General features: G+C 37.4%; 1 protein-coding gene across 1 annotated transcript in view; it reads right to left on the minus strand.

The window, feature by feature from the left end:
- LOC131539683 (glutamate receptor ionotropic, kainate 2) overlaps positions 1-22,364 on the minus strand; it is a 66,448-nt gene that overhangs the window by 22,505 nt on the left and 21,579 nt on the right. Inside the window, 5 exon segments of the mRNA XM_058774376.1 lie at positions 1,110-1,253; positions 8,440-8,613; positions 10,387-10,440; positions 13,008-13,189; positions 21,917-22,174. Of these exon segments, the coding sequence (XP_058630359.1) occupies positions 1,110-1,253; positions 8,440-8,613; positions 10,387-10,440; positions 13,008-13,189; positions 21,917-22,174 (812 nt within the window).

Genomic DNA, 22,364 nt, shown 5'->3' on the forward strand with positions numbered 1-22,364 from the left:
TCGCTGCCTGTTTTTCCCCACCAACCGATTTTACATTGCTATCTGATTAGCCCCGCCCACCGATTTTACAGCGCTGTCTGATTAGCCCCGCCCACCGATTCTACATCGCTGTCTGATTAGCCCCGCCCACCAATTCTACATTTCACATCACTGCCTGTTTTTCCCCACCCACTTTCCGTTAGGAAAGACTAGATGAACTTTATTTTTAATGAAGATCCAGACCGCATGAATAAGAACTCGGTCCTTTGTTCATTTAATTTTACCGTGGATTCATTTACAAACAAGGCACAATTCGACGTAGAATTTTCAAAAAGATTGAAACTAAAAGATAATGCTGTGCGACTTTATTGGATCCGACAGTAGTTGCAACACACAAGAGTGAGTAACTGTTTTTTACACAGCAGCGTCCATCTATGAGGAATATAGGCTGTCAAACATACACAACTGTTAGCCAATCATAGCAGTGGGCGTTTACTACAATCCTCCACGCCTATTCAAACAGAGCGTTCTGATGAGGGGGGTTAAAAACAGGACAGAAAATAGCCTATTACTTCTAAACTATGATGTTTTTTGATGTAAAAATCTTGAAAACATATATGGGGACCTCAGAGAACAGTTCAAAATAATAAAAAAGGCAGTTTATGACCTCTTTAACTTGAAGTGTTCTAAAAGAATCAACAGTTCTTTGAACTGAATCATTTGATTCATGAACTCAGGTTAACTGAATCGATTCATTGAACCTTGAGCATTTGATTCACATTCAACAGATTATTGAGTTTTGAGGGGAAAAGTGATTCATTTGAAACTGAAAGTGAAAGTTCAGAACCTCATTCTGTACATTGAATCAAAGTGAATCATCTATCTGATCACATTTTCTGGTATTCGAGATATTGAATGTAATGTTTTGTTTGGAGGAATTGTTAATGGTTTTGTTGTGTTACAAACAATTGACACAGCGTTGAATTTTTCCAAGTGTTTTATTTTATTCTTGTATGGTGCATGGTTTATTATCATTTCAGGTAAAATAAATAACTAAACTAAATGAAACTAAAGTAGTAATGTGTAATATATTGAATTTATTGAATAATAGCTCTGATATGTGCCTGTACCTCTTTAATGTAGCTGATGAATCGTCCCCCGAAGCGCCAGGGTTTGTGTCGGTTGCACTGCAGCGAGCTGACGGTGATCTGCGGCGACTGCTGGACTGCCACCGCCACCACGTGAACCGCATCGTACATCAGCGCCGCGTCCGTCTGCACACACACACACACACACACACACACACACACACACACACAATCGGTGTGAGGGATCCTTCAGGCTCACAAACGGATAGTGAATGACACACACACACAAACAGTTATTCAGAGGAAGATGTTGCTCTCAGTGTGTGTGTGTGTGTGTGTGTGAGAGAGAGAGTGTGTGTGTGTGTGTGTGTGAGAGAGAGAGAGAGAGAGAGAGTGTATGTGTGATAGAGAGAGTGTGTGCATGTGTGTGTGTTTGTTTGTGAGAGTGTGTGTGTGTGTGCGCATGTGTGTGTCTGTGTGTGCGCGTGTGTGTGTGTATGTGTGTGTGAGAGAGAGTGTGTGTGTGTGTGTGTGTGTGTGAGAGAGAGAGAGTGTGTGTGTGTGTGTGTGTGTGAAAGAGTGTGTGTGTGTGTGTGTGACCAAATGTCCCCACAAGGATAATAATATTAAAATTAAAACAATTTAAAAATCTGACATTGTGGGGACCCCACGAGGGAAAAAATGATTAAAAACAGTAAATGATGTTTATCTGAAAGTGTAAGAATGCAAACAGGTTTTCTGTAAGGGGTAGGGTTAGGGTCAGGGTTGGGTTAGGGGATAGAAAATATCGTTTGGTCAGTATAAAAGTAATAGAAGTCTATGGAAAGTCCTCACAATTCACAGAAACAAACGTGTGTGTGTGTGTGTGTGTGCATGTGAGAGAGAGAGAGAGAGACAGTGAGTGAGTGAGTGTGTGTGTGTGTGTGAGTGCATTTGCTCTGACAAACACTGAACATTTGATGATGATGATGATGATGATGAGCTCTTCATCACTGTAACGAATCTCTCTGTGCACACGTTCTGCAAAACCGACTGAAATCACTGTCACAGGCCTCCTGCCGCACGCTAGCAACAGAGTTTCACCACACGGGCAACGGTTTCCACGGCAACTCTGCCTCACTGGCGGCAACGGTTGTCAAGATGATAGAGAGAGAGACAGCAGGTGTGAGAGAGAGAGAGAGAGAGAGAGAGTGTGCAGTCTGTGTGTGTGTGTCTCTCTCAATCCTATCAGATCTTATTTACTGTATAAACACACACACTGAGGCTCAACAGATGTGACATTATAACTGAAATAGTATGCAGTATGCTGAAAAATGGCACTTTTATATCAGTGCAGCTGAAAATAAAACAGCTTAAACCATCCTAAGCTGGTTTGCTGGCCTGAGCTGGTTTTAGCTGGTCTCCAGGCCGGTTTCACCCGAGTGTCCACAAGAGGGTGATGTGACGCAGTGATTCGCTGATTAATGTAGTGAAGAATTAAAAGAGCACCTGTGTGGAGCACGTGTGCACAAAGCTTACGGCCTGATCTGATCTCAGAAGCTAAAGAGGACAGTTTTTGAATTAATTCACTGGGATTTTACTACTGAGATTGAGACCTAACTCCTTGTGAATTAGTTATGGATGAGAGCTGGCAATGAATCAAGAGACGGCCGCCAAACGACTGATCTGAACTTCCAGATTCACAGCATCGGCTTCATGACAGACGTGATGGGATGAACAAGTAGTTTGCTGTTTATTTTCCTTTCATGTGGGTAGCTGTTTATTGTGCTCCTAAATGGTGCAAGGACAGTTTGAATTGCGTTTCTGGGAAAACAAATCATGAACTAGCCGAATCTTGAGCTGAATCTTAAATTTGCTGGATCATAAACTAGTAGAAAATGAAAAGAACTAAGCTGGATGGAACTTTAGCCTCTCTCCGTTAAACTACAGCTGAATCACTGAATCCTTGAACAGTGATGAATCAGTGCATGTCTGAACTGTTAGAATTGAATCGGTGATAATTTGAACTGTTTGGATTGAATCGGTGAGCGTTTGAACTGTTAGAATTGAATCTGTGATAATTTGAACTGTTAGAATTGAATCGGTGAGCGTTTGAACTGTTTGTATTGAATCACTGAATATTTGAACTGTTAGAATTGAAACTGATAATTTGAACTGCTAGAATTGAATCAGTGATAGTTTGAACTGTTAGAATTGAATCACTGAATATTTGAACTGTTAGAATTGAAACTGATAATTTGAACTGCTAGAATTGAATCAGTGATAGTTTGAACTGTTAGAATTGAATCGGTGAGTGTTTGAACTGTTAGGATTGAATCAGTGAACGTTTGAACTGTTAGAATTGAATCAGTGATAATTTGAACTGTTAGAATTGAATCAGTGATAGTTTGAACTGTTAGAATTGAATCTTTGTGTTTGAATTGTTAGAATTGAAATACTGATAGTGATAGTTTGAACTGTTTGGATTGAATCGGTGAGCGTTTGAACTGTTAGAATTGAATCAGTGAGCGTTTGAACTGTTTGTATTGAATCACTGAATGTTTGAACTGTTAGAATTGAATCAGTGAGTGTTTGAATTGTTAGAATTGAATCAGTGATAGTTTGAACTGTTAGAATTGAATCAGTGAGCGTTTAACTGTTTGTATTGAATCAATGAATGTTTGAGCTGTTAGAATTGAATCAGTGATAGTTTGAACTGTTAGAATTGAATCTTTGTGTTTGAATTGTTAGAATTGAAATACTGATAGTGATAGTTTGAACTGTTTGGATTGAATCAGTAAGTGTTTGAACTTGTTAGAATTGAATCATTGAACATTTGAACTGTTTGAATTTAATCATTGAATGTTTGAATGGTTACACTTTTTCATAGTCCACTTTAGACATTCTACTAACTAGAAGTAACTTTGCAACTACATATCAACTAATTCTCATTAATTTGCAACTACATGTCTATTAACTCTCAGAGTAGACTGTTAGGGTAGGTTTAGGGTTAGTAGAATAAGTTGACACATACTTGCAAAGTTTCTCATAGTCAGTATGTTGTGGACCCATCAAAGTAAAGTGTTAGATATTAAGTCTACTAATACTCTAATCACTGCTAGTTGACATGTAGTTGCAAAGTTACTTACTGTTAGCAGAATGTCTAAAGTGGACTATCAAAATAAAGTGTTACCGTTTGAACTCTTAGAATTGAAATACTGATAGTTTGAATTGAATCATTGAGTGTTTGAACTGTTTGAATTGAGTCACCGAGCTTTTGATTGTGTAAACTTGAATTATGGATGTGAACTTTGTGTAAAGCTGGAGATGTCATATTAAGTTGATTCAGTGAAAGGACTGATATGCCAGTCTCTCTCTCTCTCTCTCTCTCTCACTCACACACAAGAGGAATACAGGACTTTAAGCAACTAATTAAAGTTAAAAATTCATCACAAAATGTAAATGAATATTCAAATCAGTTTGAACTCATTAACATATCTGATAAGGAACGTCTACACAGTGTTTCGCAAAGTTGCACGACGAGTTGCCAGATTGTGTTTTTTCACTCTGTGCCAAACAGACGCCACGTTCGGCTGAAGAGCGTCGCCATGGCAACAGCGAAACACTCCAGCATCAGGACCAGAACAGTACAGTACAGCAGCGAAACTAATGCAGCAAATGTCGTCATTTAATTCCGGAAAGCCTGACATAACATGATGTAAGAGTCCAAAAAATCTGAAGTTTGTGCGTTTTATGTTTTGTATCATATTTGATCATCAGGATTTTATGGCTCATATAGTCTGATGTAGTAAGAATATGGAGGAAACAACAGCTCAGTTTTATTTTATATGCAATTTGCTGCAGAAGCTGATATTTCTATGATGAAATTCTGCTGCTTGCAATTTAAATCAACAAGATCTTTATAACAGTGCAGCAGATACTGACAAAAAATGATCTAAATATCACTCATCACTCTATATCTCCAATAATATGTCTCCGTAAGATGAGATTGAAATGATCCAAACATATAATGCAATGCTGATGGAGAGATGAAGAAACAAACGCTCCTCAAAAGATCCTGATGATCAGATTTCAGACGCACCTTTTTTTTCTAGAAAATGATTGATGGAGAATCAAGTAAAGCTGAGCTGCTTCAGTCCAGCAAGTGTTCATCTGGAAATATGACTGCAGTTATTCTGACGTCTACTTGATCAAAACCAGTCAAGATTTGACAGAAAAAAAGACACGTGAAGCTCAAGCTGAAGCTGGACGTTTGTACAATTACACTAAAAGAGTTATTACTGGATAAAAAACAAACTCTTAACTATCAATCAGACGACAGAAGACATGTTTTGAAGAACATTTTGATCATTTAGACACTTGAAATGTGTGTATCAAGTACGATATGAAGTGTGTGTGTGTGTTTTATGGCATCTGATGGTCTGCTATCATCAGCTATTTCATCTCTTTGTTTTCAAATGACAAGCAGCAAACCGCAGATGAACTCTGAGGGAACACACTGAGCTCGTACTGAAGGAGAAGTAATAGTTCTGCTGCTAATGAATTCCATTATCCATCCGTCTGATTACATCTGAAGAGCAGCTTTACTCATGCAAATGAGGCCAGACGAGAGAAAGTCATAAACATCCGTAACTCTAATGAAGCGCTTCATCAGCTTGCGTCTCCACCCTCACGTCGCTTATTTATTATTCAGCCCAGCCCTTTATCTTCTGATATTAATAATCGCTCAGCGGTGAGATGACTTACAGCCGATTTCAGAGCGCATTTCTCTGGGGAGGATAGTGGGAGATTCGTCGATATCCACACGTTTATGGGCTTTTCTCTCTCTCTATAATAATAAATGTAAAATATAAAAATAATGTGTAATTCCATATATTTACTAACCTATTTGTTTTTTAAATGTATTATTTAATTATTTTAATTGTTTAATAAAGGTTTAAAAATAACTTTTAACAATAATATTTAATGATACTTTAAAAATGATACTATAATTTAGAATTTCACATATTCTTTATATTTTGTTATGTTGTTATTTATTGTGAGTGTGTTTAATGATGCCAGTTTGTAATTTGAAAAGGTTTAGTAATGGTTACATTCATCTGTCACTCTTTTGAAGCTGATCAGACTAGACAGATGTCAACATGAAGCGCTTGTGTGACATGAACGTCATCAAACACCGAGATGCGACTGATTTCGATGCTTACAGTCATTTCATAGTTTACTGTTTGTATGAACGTAAGAAAAGACACAACGCACACAATGCATTCTGGAATTTCCTTCTCCTTGAAAGATGCATGTGATGCTGTCTTAGAGTTCGGCCAAACGATTCGTCTCATAAGACTGCTGTCTAGGATTCTTAAAAGAGCTTCTGCCTCTTTAAACGGTGTGTTTTCCTGAGCTGTGTGTCAAGTGTCTGTTTGTTCACGATCTGTGAGCGATGAAGGCCTCTCTAACACACACACACACACTTTTGTTCTGTTCTTCTCTCTCAGACAGACACAAGCCAAAAGATAGCGTGAAGACAGATAAAGAGCTTTCAAACGGGAAGAGTCAGCCACAACAGTATCTCACAGAAGTGAGTACACCCCTCACATTTTTGTAAATATTTTATTATATCTTTTCATGTGACAACACTGAAGAAATGACACTTTGCTACAATGTAAAGTAGTGAGTGTACAGCTTGTATAACAGTGTAAATTTGCTGTCCCCCAAAATAACTCAACACACAGCCATTAATGTCTAAACCGCTGGCCACAAAAGTGAGTACACCCCTAAGTGAAAATGTCCAAATTGGGCCCAAAGTGTCAATATTTGTGTGACCACCATTATTTTCCAGCACTGCCTTAACCCTCTTGGGCATGGAGTTCAGCAGAGCTTCACAGGTTGCCACCGGAGTCCTCTTCCACTCCTCCATGACGACATCACAAAGCTGGTGGATGTTAGAGACCTTGTGTTCCTCCACCTTCTGTTTGAGGATGCCCCACAGATGCTCAATAGGGTTTGGGTCTGGAGACATGTTTGGCCAGTCCATCACCTTTACCCTCAGCTTCTTTAGCAAGACAGTGGTCGTCTTGGAGGTGTGTTTGGGGTCGTTATGTTGGAATACCGCCCTGCGGCCCATTCTCCAAAGGGAGGGGATCATGCTCTGCTTCAGTATGTCACAGTACATGTTGGCATTCATGGTTCCCTCAATGAACTGTTGCTCCCCAGCGCCGGCAGCACTCATGCAGCCCCAGACCATGACACTCCCACCACCATGCTTGACTGTAGGCAAGACACACTTGTCTTTGTACTCCTCACCTGGTTGCCGCCACACACGCTTGACACCATCTGAACCAAATAAGTTTATCTTGGTCTCATCAGACCACAGGACATGGTTCCAGTAATCCATGTCCTTAGTCTGCTTGTCTTCAGCAAACTGTTTGCGGGCTTTCTTGTGCATCATCTTTAGAAGAGGCTTCCTTCTGGGACGACAGCCATGCAGACCAATTTGATGCAGTGTGTGGCGTATGGTCTGAGCGCTGACAGGCTGACCCACCCCCCACCCCTTCAACCTCTACAGCAATGCTGGCAGCACTCATACGTCTATTTCCCAAACACAACCTCTGGATATGACGCTGAGCACGTGCACTGTTCTGAGTGGCGAGGCCTGTTCTGAGTGGAACCTGTCCTGTTAAACAGCTGTATGGTCTTGGCCACCGTGCTGCAGCTCAGTTTCAGGGTCTTGGCAATCTTCTTATAGCCTACACCATCTTTATGTAGAGCAACAATTATTTTTTTCAGATCCTGAAAAGAGTTCTTTGCCATGAGGTGCCATGTTGAACTTCCAGTGACCAGTATGAGAGAGTGAGAGCGATAACACCAAATTTAACACACCTGCTCCCCATTCACACCTGAGACCTTGTAACACTAACGAGTCACATGACACCGGGGAGAGAAAATGGCTAATTGGGCCCAATTTGGACATTTTCACTTAGGGTTGTACTCACTTTTATGGCCAGCGGTTTAGACATTAATGGCTGTGTGTTGAGTTATTTTGAGGGGACAGCAAATTTACACTGTTATACAAGCTGTACACTCACTACTTTACATTGTAGCAAAGTGTCATTTCTTCAGTGTTGTCACATGAAAATATATAATAAAATATTTACAAAAATGTGAGGGGTGTACTCACTTCTGTGAGATACTGTAATAGCAGCATAAACACACACACACACACACACACACACACACACACACACACACACACAGACACAGACACAGACAACACAGACACACACACACACACTCACTCACTCACTCTCACACTCTCTCTCTCTCACACACACACACTCACTCACTCACACACACACACACACACACACACACACACCGTCATGAATCCGTCCAGCAGGCCTGAGTCTGGTTTGGGTGGAGCCTGCAGTCGCTCCATTGACCATTTCTCGATGATGGAGGACACCTGTGGACTCTCTGTGTTCAAGATGCGGAAACCGGTCATATTCACTCCGCTGAAGCGATATGGCTCCATATCCAGAGCAAACAGGTCCTGTGGACAAACACACGCTCAGACACTGCAAAAAATGCTTTTCTTACTTAGATTTTTTGTCTTGTTTCCAGCCCAGATATCTAAAAATTCTTAAATCAAGAAACAGAAAACAAGATTATTTTCCTTACCCCATTGGCAGATTATTTTGCTTGTTTCAAGCAAAAACTCACTTAATTTGGACTTGTTTTTCTGAAAACAAGACAATAATTCTTACTTGTCTAGAAAATCCTTCTTGATTTAAGAATTTTTAGATATCTGGGCTGGAAACAAGACAAAAAATCTAAGTAAGAAAAGCATTTTTTGTTTTGTTTTGAAGTGTAATGACATGTTCTGCTCACCAAGGCTGCATTTATTTGATCAGAATACACTAAAAAATGTGAAATATTATTCTAATTTAAAACAGCTGTTTTCTATGTGAATATCTGTTAAACTGTAATTTATTTCTGTGATCAAAGTTGTATTTTCAGCATCATTACTCCAGTCTTCAGTGTCACATGATCTTCAGAAATCATTCTAATATTCTGATTTGCTGCTCAACAAACATTTCTGATATTGTATTGATTATTACAGTAGTCAGCATCTGAAGTGGATCAAAACAGCTCATCAAAGTCATCCTAAGACAAGAACGCGTTTTGGTTTTAGGACAACTTTGATGAAAGGCTTTGATCTACTTCAAATGTTGACTAGTGCATTTTAAACCGTAATAATATTTCCGTATTTTTGATCAAATAAATGTAGCTTTGGTGAGCAGAACTGACTTCTTTCAGAAACATTAAAAAACTTAATTATGACTGGTTGTGTGTATGTAAATATAACACATGTATTTATATACCAGACACACATAAAGTCCAGTAGTTTGGAAAAGGTGCGATTCAACCCTGTTACACTGAAAATCAGAGTTTGAGTGTTGCATAACAGCCTGTGCAAGCAAATATCATCATAACATGCTATTTACAGTCAATATTGCTTCAATTTGCCAAGAAATGAGTTAAATGTGTAAATATAATGAAATACTGATACTAATATTTTTTTCCAAAGTGCAGAATATGAATGTTTTATTGAAAGCTTCCTTGTGCATTACATACTGAACTAGTTCAGAGTTTACTGCCTGATAAAAACATTTTTTTTTTTACTGCTAAGAGTGCCGTGTGCTTGATATGTTTTGAGACAGAAACTGATTCAGAACACTAACATGAATTAATGACAAAAACAGCCACACAACAACACAAACATATGAATCTCTTGAGAATCCGCCGCAGAAATCTTTCAGACTCAGTATTTGTGTCTTGTTAAATATCTAAACGTCCTTAAAACGAAACGCATTTACTTGAGAAGCAAAACAGGTTTCTGTTTAAAACAACAATAAGCATATCGCTGCAGGCTGAGACAAACAAATAAACAAGCTTGTTTTCCCTTTTGAATTCCAACCCTGTTGGAAATGATTTTCTCTTATTTTAAGCATAAAAATTCACCAAACAAAGACACAGAGTAAGAAGATGTTCGTCAGTGAATCAAAGCGTCTCAGTTCAGACGAGCTGCATGATTCACGCCGGACGAATCCCAATCCAGACTCGATTTCACACTCCATCAGATTCTCATCAATGCAGAATTACATCTACGAGATTAACAAGAACCTAAACGAGAGCAATTTACTAGAAAATGGAGCTTTGAGTCAGATTCTGAAATGGAAAATTCAATATTCTCTTTTATGAGTAATGCACTCTCTCTCTCTCTCTCTCTGTGTGTGTGTGTGTGTGTGTGTGTGTGTCTAACCAGAGTTGTAAAGATGTAATGATAGTATTCCGTCACCATTCCCATCGAAAGAGCCTGTGGAAAAACAAAATAAAATAACACAATATGAATGGATCTTATTTTTTAGTAAACACTCAAAAAAAAAAAAAAAAAATCTGGCATTATTTTCATGAAAATCATAATTCAAATTTCCCCAAAAAACATTGCTTTACATTACAAACATTACTTTACATTGCATTACTTTTTGAGTTTTTTTAAATAATTTTTTTAATACTCATTATTCCCAATAATGATTCTTTTACATTATAAATTCAATAAAGTACAACAAATACTACACGTATTTACACAACACATAAAAAAAAAAAACAGTATATTTCAAGTGCAAAAATAAAAATAAAAAAATAAACATGAGTGGGTCATATTTCATCAAGGATAACAAAACAGAAAATAACGCATTTAACAGATTAAGAAATTTTCATGAGGATCAAACACATTTCTCACAAATAAAAACTCTCATTAACCTGTTTTACTTTTGAGTTTTTGGTAACACTTTATTTAAAGGTGTCCTTGTTACACATGTTAAATTTACTTACTATTACAATAACAATAAATGATGCATAATTACATGCAAGTAGCACTAATCCAAACCCTAATTCTAACCCTAACCATAGAGTAAGTGCATGTAGTTAATTAATATTACTCCGTACTTAAATGTATACTTACACAAGTTTGTAATTCTAATTTTTCCCGATAATGATTCTTTACTGATACTGCAATATAATGATTGATTATTAACTATAAAATCACCATAAATGAAATACTACTAAATAATTAACAATTTAAATAACATTATTTTCTCACACTGAGTGGAAAATGTGCTTAATTGTCATAGAACTCCTATAATTGTTCTGAGCATCACACGATTTCTATTAACAAGACTTAATAAATATTGAGCTTAACAAGCATTTGGGTGGAAATTGTGCCTAATTGTCATACAAGTCTTAATGGTTCTAAGATTTATTTAGAATTTGAAGAACAATATAAAGAATATTTTTTTTATTTTGCTTTTAACCTAATGACCCAAACATGTTTTCTGACAGGCTTTCCGAGATTCACCCGCGCATAACGAGCGCAGATGACGAGCTTTGCGTTTTTAATAAGTGAGAGACGATTCTTCAGCATCACTGTATCTTTAATCAGAGATCTTTAAACCCTGCGGCCAAAACGCCTCGCTTAATTACTTTCCCATTCTGGTTTGAGGCCTTAGTAATAATGTCACACTAATAGAATTTCTAACACTGAGACTTAAGATGTGAAATATGATTGGAGGAGACGAACAATCATCGTTCAGACGAATGATCCGGCCGGAAAGAATCAGTCACGGCGAGAAAGAGACGAGAAGTTTCCGAGGTTTCTGAGGCCTTTGATATACAACGCATTTGGTTTTAATGACTAAAAAGATGGGATCTAGTCACAAAATCAGAAGTGGTCAAGACAGATATTTTGAATGCAGTGCTTCATTTTGTGTTTTGTGTGCAATTCTTGGATTTGTGTGTGAAAGCAGCTGAAAGACACTGTAAATGATTCTTTAGTACTTCTTAAGATAAGCTTGGTGTACTCAGCTGTGCTATTTTGGAACACCGTGAATATTTACATTCAGTCATTTAGCAGATGCTTTTTTCAAAGCGACTTACAAAGGATTACAACAGAAGCAATCAAAATCAACAAAAGAGCAATAAAAGGCAAGTCTCAGTTAGAGCTTAACGCAGTACACGTAGCAAGGTTTTATTTTTAAATTATATAATAAAAAGAAAACGGATAGAATCGAAAAAGAATAGAGCAAGCTAGAGTTAGAGGCCTTTTTTTTGCTTTTGTTAATTGTATAATAAAAAGAAAACGAATAGATAGAATACACAAAGATTAGAGAAGCTAGTGTTTTGATAGTTTTTCTAGTCTTTACAGTTGTTTTTTTTTAAGTGCTTAAACACTAAAAGTGATATTTGAGGGCCACTTAGTGAAACCATTCACTCATATCTTTAGACCAAGTCTGCAAAACAATAAGCATGTTTCATGCTTTAAACTCAGCTTGATATTGTAAAACACACTTTTTGCAAAACTCTAAACAGTTTTCTACATTACACACATCATGCGAAACTAACAGCTCTTTTGTTTAATTTTGGAAACACTGTGATTTTAATGCCAAACTCATTTACTGATGACCTACACACAGCGATCATGTGTGAAAACACTTATATATTATTTGTTCACTTAGTCATCAAAACACGTTTTTTATTATTATTTTTTTTAGAAAGAAATGTTTTCACCCCCTTCCATTTCTGTTTACATTGTATCTGTATAGTACAAAGCTATTTATACAAATTTATATAAATGTATAAAGCTGACTTTCTGACTTGGCTTACATGCATATTCTGTGTGTGTGTGTGTTTCAAAGAAGTGTTTGCTTTTGCAAAATGTGTGTGACGTTTTGTATGTTGTGTGTGTTTTGTGTGTAGAGTTTCATAAACTGTGTGTAAGCATTTTGAAAAAAACTAATAAGTACTGAAGAATAATTTTTAGTATATTAAGTACTAAATTAGTGCGCTTTAAGTACATTATGGAAGTGTGCTTTGTTTTAAGCTCACCTGTTTGAGGATCCAGGCTGCCATCTCATGACTGCAGTCGAAGATGACGTGGAACTCCTTGGCTTTCTTCATCTCTTTGAGCAGAGGTTTGGCGTCCTTGGTGTCGGCGGCGAGCTGCCGGATCTTCAGGCGGATGTTGTATCTGGACGGAGCTTTAATGAGCTCCTGCAGGCGGATGAGACCTGCACAAACACACAATACAGCTCTGAACAACACAACTTCAGTGCTTTGAAGAAACAAATGCATGTTTATTTACAGTTTTTTTCAACTGCTTACACACAAAATCTTTTTTTGAAAAAAGCTGACGCTCAAACAGCAGAAACACACACCAAATCTGCAAAACCAGACTGTAATTCTCAGCCTTTGACTCAATGTTTTCAATTTCATAAAACACTTTTTGCAAAACACAACACACAATTCTCTGTGTAACACACACAAATCTAACAGGAATGAATATTATGGCAAAGGTGTTTGCTTTTGAGATGTATTTGTGATATTTTGAATGCAGTGCTACGTTTTGCAAGAGATGTGAGGTGTTTTGTATTTTGTGTGCAATTCTTGGATTTGTGTGTAAAGTTTTGAAAAAAATAGGCAAAGTTTTGAAAATGAGTGTAAGCAGTTGAAAAAAAAACTGTAAAGTGATAGTTCACCCAAAAATGAAAATTATCCCATGATTTACTCACCCTCAAGCCATCCTAGGTGTATATGACTTTTTTCTGTTTTTCAGACGAATGCAATCGGAGTTTAATATATAAACACATCCTGGCTCTTCCAAGCTTTATAATGGCAGTGAATGGGTGTTGAGATTTTGAAGTAAAATAAAGTGCATCCATCCATCATAAAAAGGGCTCCACACAGCTCTGGGGGGTTAATAAATGCCTTCTAAAGTGAATCGATGCGTTTGTGTAAGAAAAATATCCATATTTAGATCTCCAGCGGAGCATAAGCTGTAGTCATCCAGATATTTTAATATAACTCTGACTGTAAGTCATGTGGTGGTCAAAATTTATTAGAACACTAGTATTTCCAGCAGCTAAAAAACGGTTTTAAGTCAGTTATTTCTATCTTTTGCTGTAGTGTGTCTGTAGGAAATATCAGTTTACATTCCCAAACATTCATTTAGCCATTAATTGTAATAATCTCATCACAGAGATCTGATCTGATCATCATCAGTCTGTCTGGAATGACATGAAGAAACAGAACAAACTGAGACTAAATCCAGAAGAACTGTGTCTCGAGACGCTTCAAGAAACCTCCTGCGAAGCTCCTGAGAAACATGCTCAAAACACATGTTGATTTCATTTAGTTCATAGAAGTTAATTGATAAAGAAAATCTATTTCTGACATTATTTTTGACAGCATTTTTACACAAGTGCCTAAAACTTTTAACAGTACTGTAGCTTTGTAGGTAGGTTTCCTGAAGCATCTTGGAGACACAGTTCTTCTGGATTTAGTCTGTCTCAGTTTGTTCTCAGTTAAAATAGAAATATCAACTTTTGAACTGTGGGTTTCGTCTGGTCAGAGGAGATCTGACCCCCGACTGAGTCTGGTTTCTCCCAAGGTTTTTTTCTCCATTCTGTCTCGGAGGGAGTTTTGGTTCCTTGCCGCTGTCACCTCTGGCTTGCTCAGTTGGGGACACTTAATTTCTAGCGATTATCACCGATTTGATTGCACAGATACTATTTAAACTAAACTGAGCTAGACAATGACATCTCTGAATTCAATAATGAAATGCCTTTAACTGAAAATTGAGTGTTTAATCTTATCATTATATATTACTGACACTCTATCCTCCAATTTGATACTGTTAAGTGCTTTGACACAATCTGTATTGTAAAAGCGCTATATAAATAAAGGTGACTTGACTTCTGTTTTTTCATGGCATTCCAGACAGACTCAGTTTGACGTCTGCAACTGCAAAATCATCAGAGCTCACTGACGTAGGAACAGCAGCTCACATCTCACTTTCAATGAACACGATATTTTGTAAAATGCACTTTTTTATTATTATTATTTATTTTCATGATAATTCAGCACATTTAAACTATCCATTCTCATTGTTTAGTTAGGGTTAAGGTTATAATTATTGAATATAATTCAATGAATATTATTTTTGAAAACATTTATTACTGGCTATTTATACAATTATTAATAAAGTAATGAATATATATATATATATATATATATATATATATATATATATATATACAATGTTTAATTAATTAACATTTAATGTATTTTTTATGAAGATTGTTGTATTTTATTTTTTTGCTGTAATACTGTAAAACCTTTATCGTTTTATTACAGTAACAAGAATCTAATGAGAAACATGATTGAGAAATACAAACAAACTTAAAATGTAAAACATCTGGACAAATTACAGCAATGAGAAATTGAGTTTAAATCTCCTGAAAATAATGTTGTCCTAAAATTGGCTCAATTTTCATAAGCAACATCCAATTTCTTTCCATTTTGAGGTGAAAACATTCATTACAAGATGGCTCTGCACACGGCAGCCATGGTGCTTCGCTCTCCAGCTGTTTTAGTGTTTTTGTTAGTTTTTCCTGTTTTTTGTTTTTCAAACACGATCAGTTTCACGAGGGATGAACTGCTGAACATTTGGCAGAACACACCACAAAATATCCTACCGGTTTTCGATTATTCGGACGTTTTGCTGAACATAGTAGTCGAGGGAGCAGCGGCGCTGTTCAGACGCTTCAGGACACGCAGACGGGGGAAGCTAGCCGGCGCACTCATGAAGTTCAGACAGCGCGGATTCAGAACGGCGTTGCCTATCATCCATCTGGCGAATCTCCGCTCTCTACCCAACAAAACAGACAAACTTCTTCTGCTCTCCCGGACAAATAAGGATTTCTCACACTCTGCTGCTCTGTGTTTCATGGCTGAACAACGCCATTCCAGACAGCGCGTTAAGTCTGCCGGGCTTTCAGCTGTTCAGAGCGGATTGCGACGCAGAATCAACGGGGAAATCATGCTTTTACATCAATGAGAGGTGGTGTACAGATATAACAGTGTTAAAGAAGATGTGCTGTACAGACCTAGAAGCGCTTTTCATTAACTGTAAGCCTTTCTACTCGCCGCAGGAGATTCACTCGTTCATTCTCGTGAGTGTTTACATTCCTCCGTAAGCACACGTGAGCTCAGCTTTACAGAAACTCGCTGATCAGATCACAGACACAGAAAAACAACACCTGGATTCTGTTTTAATCATTCTTGGGGACTAGCCTATTTCGACTGCACTGATTGGAGCATTTTTGAAGCTGCTGCCACCGATCGGGACGAGCTCACAGAGACTGTAACATCCTATATCAGTTACTGCGAGGATATATGCATTCCTACCAGGACTTATTTAACATTCAACAATGATAAGCCATGGTTTACAGCAAACCTCAGACCTCTTCGTCAGGCCAAAGAAATGGGCACAGAGTCTTGTACAATCCAGCCAGGAACACACTGAATAAGGAGATTAGAGTGGCTAAGAGGAGCTACGCTAAAAAGTTGGAAGATCAGTTCACTTCCAATGACTCCGCTTCAGTGTGGAATAGGGGTTGCACCAACTAGTCGACTTTTAATGCTCTGCCATGACGCTTTAAGCTTGACGTCGACTAGTCGCTGGTCCTATAGAGGGCGCAACAGTATAAGAAATCTCTGAAGGACTTCCACATTTACGCTGCATTTCCAAACAGTTAAAATGACAAATAAATGCATACTCTGAAAGCGCTCCACAAGACATGTGTGATTATATTACTGGATGCTCGACATTGAACGGGAGAATGCACGTTTTAAACAGCTTATAGTACAGGTCAGTTAATCGCCATTCTAATATAATGCACTGTAACGCACACACACAGGCTTCAGACAGTAGCGCGTACATCACGCGCAGATCGCACGTGCACAGAATCGTTCAGCACGGAAATGTATTGTCAACGCTGTTCTGTGATTTCTCAATAAAATAGCTCAGAAACTGAAAAGTTCAAGCATATATTTCTTAATAACTAAATCCCACAGCTTCACTGCTAGTTGAGAGTCGCTGCCAGGTAGAATTAATTCACACGCAATCGCTCTCACTAATGCATTCATATGAATATAATCTTTACTGTGCCACTTTATCAGTATCTGATTTAGAACGAGCAGAAATCTGTGAGAAATATAACAACCCAAAGACAAAAGAACTGATAAAAATTAGCTGTTATAGGAGCAATAGCCATGTGGGCAGCATTGTGTCATATGCCATAACTGTGCACAAGGTGTTTGTCACAGCTCCAGACTTATTTGTTCATTAATGACGTCATCAGCAACTAGTCGACTTCGACTCGACTTTCATCACATAAAAGTCGACTTTAAAAAATCAGAAGTCGTTCAACCCCTAGTGTGGAAAGGCCTGAAAAGCCATCACCAACTACAAGACACCATCCCCCAGCACTGAGGTGAATCAACAACTTGCTGATGACCTGAATGAGACTTATTGTAGATTTGAAACCTCCCACACCCGCTCTGACCATCTTTCTACACAACCGTTAACACCTCCAGCAACCCCCCTCTACCCCCTCCTGCACTTCAGATCAGTGAAGATGATGTGCGTCAGGTCTTCAGAAAGAACAAGAGAAGAAAGGCACCAGGCCCAGACGGTGTGACACCAGCCTGTCTGAAAACCTGTGCTGACCAACTGGCCCCCATCTTCACACAGATCTTCAATAGATCTCTGGAGTTGTGTGAAGTCCCTGCCTGCTTCAAATGCTCCACCATCATCCCCGTCCCAAAGAAACCCAAGATAACAGGACTTAACGACTACTGCCCTGTGGCTCTAACGTCTGTCGTCATGAAGTCATTCGAAAAACTGGTTCTGGCTTATCTGAAGGACATCACTGGACCCTTACTGGACCCCCTGCAGTTTGCTTACCGAGCAAACAGGTCCATGGATGATGCAGTCAACATGGGACTGCACTTCATCCTGCAGCATCTGGACAAATCAAGGACTTATGTGAGGATCCCGTTTGTGGACTTTAGTTCGGCCTTCAACCCCATCATCCCAACACTCCTCCAGACCAAACTAACCCAGCTCTCTGTCCCTAGCTCTATCTGCCAGTGGATCACCAGCTTCCTGACAGATAGGCAGCAGCTAGTGAGACTGGGGAGATTCATGTCAAACAGCCGCTCCACCAACACTGGTGCCCCTCAGGGTTCTGTCCTCTCCCCACTGCTCTTCTCCATGTACACCAACGACTGCACATCTAAAGACCCCTCTGTCAAGCTCCTGAAGTTTGCAGATGACACCACAGTCATCGGCCTCATCCAGGGCGGTGACGAGTCAGCTTACAGACAGGAGGTTGAGCAGCTGGCTGTCTGGTGCAGTCTTAACAACCTGGAGCTCAACACGCTCAAAACAGTGGAGATGATTGTGGACTTCAGGAGAAACCCCCCTGCTCTCCCCCCACTCACCATCATGAACAGCATTGTGACTGCAGTGGAGACATTCAAGTTCCTGGGATCCATCATCTCTCAGGACCTGAAGTGGGACACTCACATCGACTCCATTGTAAAAAGGCCCAACAAAGGTTGTACTTCCTTCGCCAGCTGAGGAAGTTTAACCTGCCACAGGAGCTGCTGAAACAGTTCTACTCAGCCGTCATCGAGTCTGTTCTGTGCACATCAATAACTGTCTGGTTGGTTCAGCTACAAAATCAGACATCGGAAGACTACGGAGAACGGTTCGGACTGCTGAAAGGATTATTGGTGCTCCCCTGCCCTCCAAGAACTGTATACATCCAGAGTGAGGAAAAGGGCTCAGAAAATCTCTGGATCCCTCACATCCAAGTTATCCCCGTTTTGAACTTTTGCCATCTGGCCGGCGCTACAGAGCCCCAAATACCAGGACAGCCGGGCACAAGAACAGCTTCTTCCCCAAGGCAATCCAACTTATGAACAGTTAAATGTTCCCCACATTATGCAATAAAAATGTGCAATAACCTTACATTTATTTGTTACCACCTCCATCCTAGCACATCCCTGCATCTCATTCTATTCTATTCCATTCTATCATCTATAGCACAACTGTACATACAATTTATTTACTTTTCAATTTTTGTCTATTTATATTTACATATGTGTATTTTTTATTCTCATCTTATTTGTATTGTCTGTGTGTACTTGTCTCTGTGTACTGGAAGCTTATGTCACTAAAACAAATTCCTTGTATGTGCAAGAATACTTGGCAATAAAGCTCTTTCTGATTCTGAAATGTGATCTGGAAATAAGATTTCATGGGATTTACACGTGAACATTTCATCCTGTGTGATTGTGTTCACAATCTTTCAGACATAAATGGTCCTGAATCTCTGTCTCTCTCACACACACACACACACACACACACACACACACACACACACACACACACACACTGGTCTGATCACATGTTGCTCCGCTGAGACCGACTCGCTGCAGCAGAGCATCCTGGGATACTCAGGGGGAGGGGCTGCAGTGCTTCATCTGACCTTAACAACTGGTAACTAATGGTCGCCTGGCAACCGCATCCTCTGCTACTCTAGGTGAGATTGAGGACATTAGGAAAAGATGCAGTAAATCAACAAAACATCACACACACACACACACAGTGTGTGAAACAGTGACTCCTTTTCTCAGATATAAGGGTAAATGTCACAAAACCCATCAAGAACGTGTGCAATTAATTTTTCAAATCAGCTTTTATTTTTATATTTTAAAATTTTTCATGTCATTTTAGTTACATTTTTAGTAATTTTGTTATGTGCTTTAGTCATGTTTATTAGCCGGAAATGTTTAAAAATATTTCTATTTAGGTTTAATTTATTTTAATTTAATATTCAGTTCACATTTAGTATTTATTGCAGTTCGTAATTTTCAGTGCTTTTAATATTATGTTTTCAGTTTTCATGTTCATTTTAGTTTCATTTTTAATAATTTTGCAATGTGCATTTGACATTTTTACTAGTTTTCATTTAATATTTCTATTGAGGTTTAATTAATTCATTTTTATTTCAGTTTAAGATTTTATTTATTTCCAGTTAGTAATTGCATTGTGTAATATATTGTTATTGTTTTTATTATTTTAAATTATTTTTAATTGTATTTTTTTAATGTTAAAAATAATATATATATATTATATTATTATATTATATATATATATTTGATTTATTTATATCAGGTTTAATTTTTGTTAATTAAGCAATTTTAGTGCTTGTTTAAGTTTAGTAATTTAAGTGCTTTTGTCATTTATTCATTTATTTATTTATTTTATTTTATTTTAGTCTTGGTTCCATTTTGATATTCATTTCCCATTTCAACTTCAACTTTTTTCATTCTAATGCTCATTTACAGTCCAAAAATATCCTGTTAAATTTACAATAAAAAAAGTGACCTTTAACTGCGTAAATTAATACATTTTTCTTGCAATAACCTTGAATGCGACACTACTTTAAAGTAAATTTACATATAATGCATGCAGTGTTTATAATACTTCTAATGAGCCGACAGCAGGAGCCGCCGCTGAATGCCTAATTAAAACAAACGATTCCAGCTCCCGCTTTGATTCAATTTGTGTGATTACAGGCAAAACGCTCAGAGAAGGTAATAAAATCACTTCTATTAATTAGAAAAGACTAATGAGGAGAACGCTGCAGTGAGATTCGTTTGGCGAGAGTGAGATCTGACTGCATTCGTGATCTGTTCCTGTGTTCATACTCAGTCTAATGAATTATGATGATGTTCTATAAGCATTAAACACCCAGATGACCTGCTAGGTTGTTGACAAATGGAGCTGTCTTCTTTTTATTTATTTAACACAACGATTTTAGGTTAAAATTTACATATGCAAAAGGAAACGTGTTTATTTTAGTCCTAACATTTTTTTTTTTTTTTTGTCCTCACTAGTTCATTTTAAAAGGCCTTACAAATATTTACATTTTTAGTATTTACACAAATATTTACACTTTTTATTTACACATTTACATTCTTGATCATTTACAAATGTTTATTTATAAATAGTTACATTTTATTTAAATTTTTTACATCATTTTATACCCATATTTGCTGTTTGTTTTATTTACAAACATTTACATTCTTGATTATTTATTTACAAATATTTACTTTCATAATTACTTACAGATACTCTGCATTTGTATATACATATAGTTACAGTTTTATTTTTTTATTTACATTTTAAATTTATTTAAATTTTGATGTATACAAATTTATTGACTTGTTTATTGACAAATCTCCTTTTTATTTATAAATATTTACATTTGTTTGTATTTACATATTTACATTCTTAATTATCTCGATTTTCATTTACAAATTTGTACATCTTGATGTTTATTTATAAATATTTACATTTTGTATTTTTATTTACAAATATGTACATCTTGATTTTTATTTATAAATATTAAAATTTTTGTTTTTATTTACAAATATTTATATTCTGATTTTTTACATTTATAAACATTCATGATTTTTTTTAATTTACAAATATTTACACTCTTAAATATTTACAAATATGTACATCTCGATTTTATTTATAAATGTTTACATTTTTGTTTTTATATTCAAATATTTGCATTCTTAATTTTTATAGTTAATTTTTTAATTAATTATTTAATTATTTTGGGCTTGCATTGCAACAAATTCATTTAGACAAGTATAAGTAATCAATTTCGACTCAAATTTACACAAAACTGATCTAAGAATGATAATAAAAATATATAATAAATATATATTTCTGAGATGATAACTGTATGGTGTAATGATGTGATAAAGTGTGTTCTGTTTGACATACTATTCTTAAAGTGCAGCATGCTACACTAGTGTTCTCTCTAGTGTGCTCGTGGTCTGTGTTTGTGATTGGCTGATGCACTCACCGGTGCTGTCATCATACACCACCGTCACCGTCCTCCACCGGAAGAAGTGCACGAGGTCCAGTATGGCCCGGCTGAGCGAGGAGAAGTCCGGATACAGACTGATGTAATACGAGTCTCTGTTATCAGAAACCTGGTGCTTCCAGCGCGTCTGGATGTGAGGCACGCCCAGAGCGTTCGAGATCGACTGCACCGCATTGGCTGACGAGCTGTGGGAGGGGCCAAAGATCGCGGCCACGCCCAGGGACAGCTGCTCGCAGGCTGGTGATTGGACGGCAGAAAACACACAGAGATGAAAGTTCAACATTCTTAATTATTTACAAACTTTTACATTCTTGGTTTTTATTCACAAATATTTCATTCTTGAGGTTTATTTGCAAATATTTGTGACCCTGGACCACAAAACCAGGCATAAGGTTCAATTATTTGAAATTGAGATTTATGCATCACC

The sequence above is a fragment of the Onychostoma macrolepis genome, chromosome 04 (assembly GCF_012432095.1).
Source record: "Onychostoma macrolepis isolate SWU-2019 chromosome 04, ASM1243209v1, whole genome shotgun sequence".
NCBI lineage: Eukaryota > Metazoa > Chordata > Actinopteri > Cypriniformes > Cyprinidae > Onychostoma > Onychostoma macrolepis.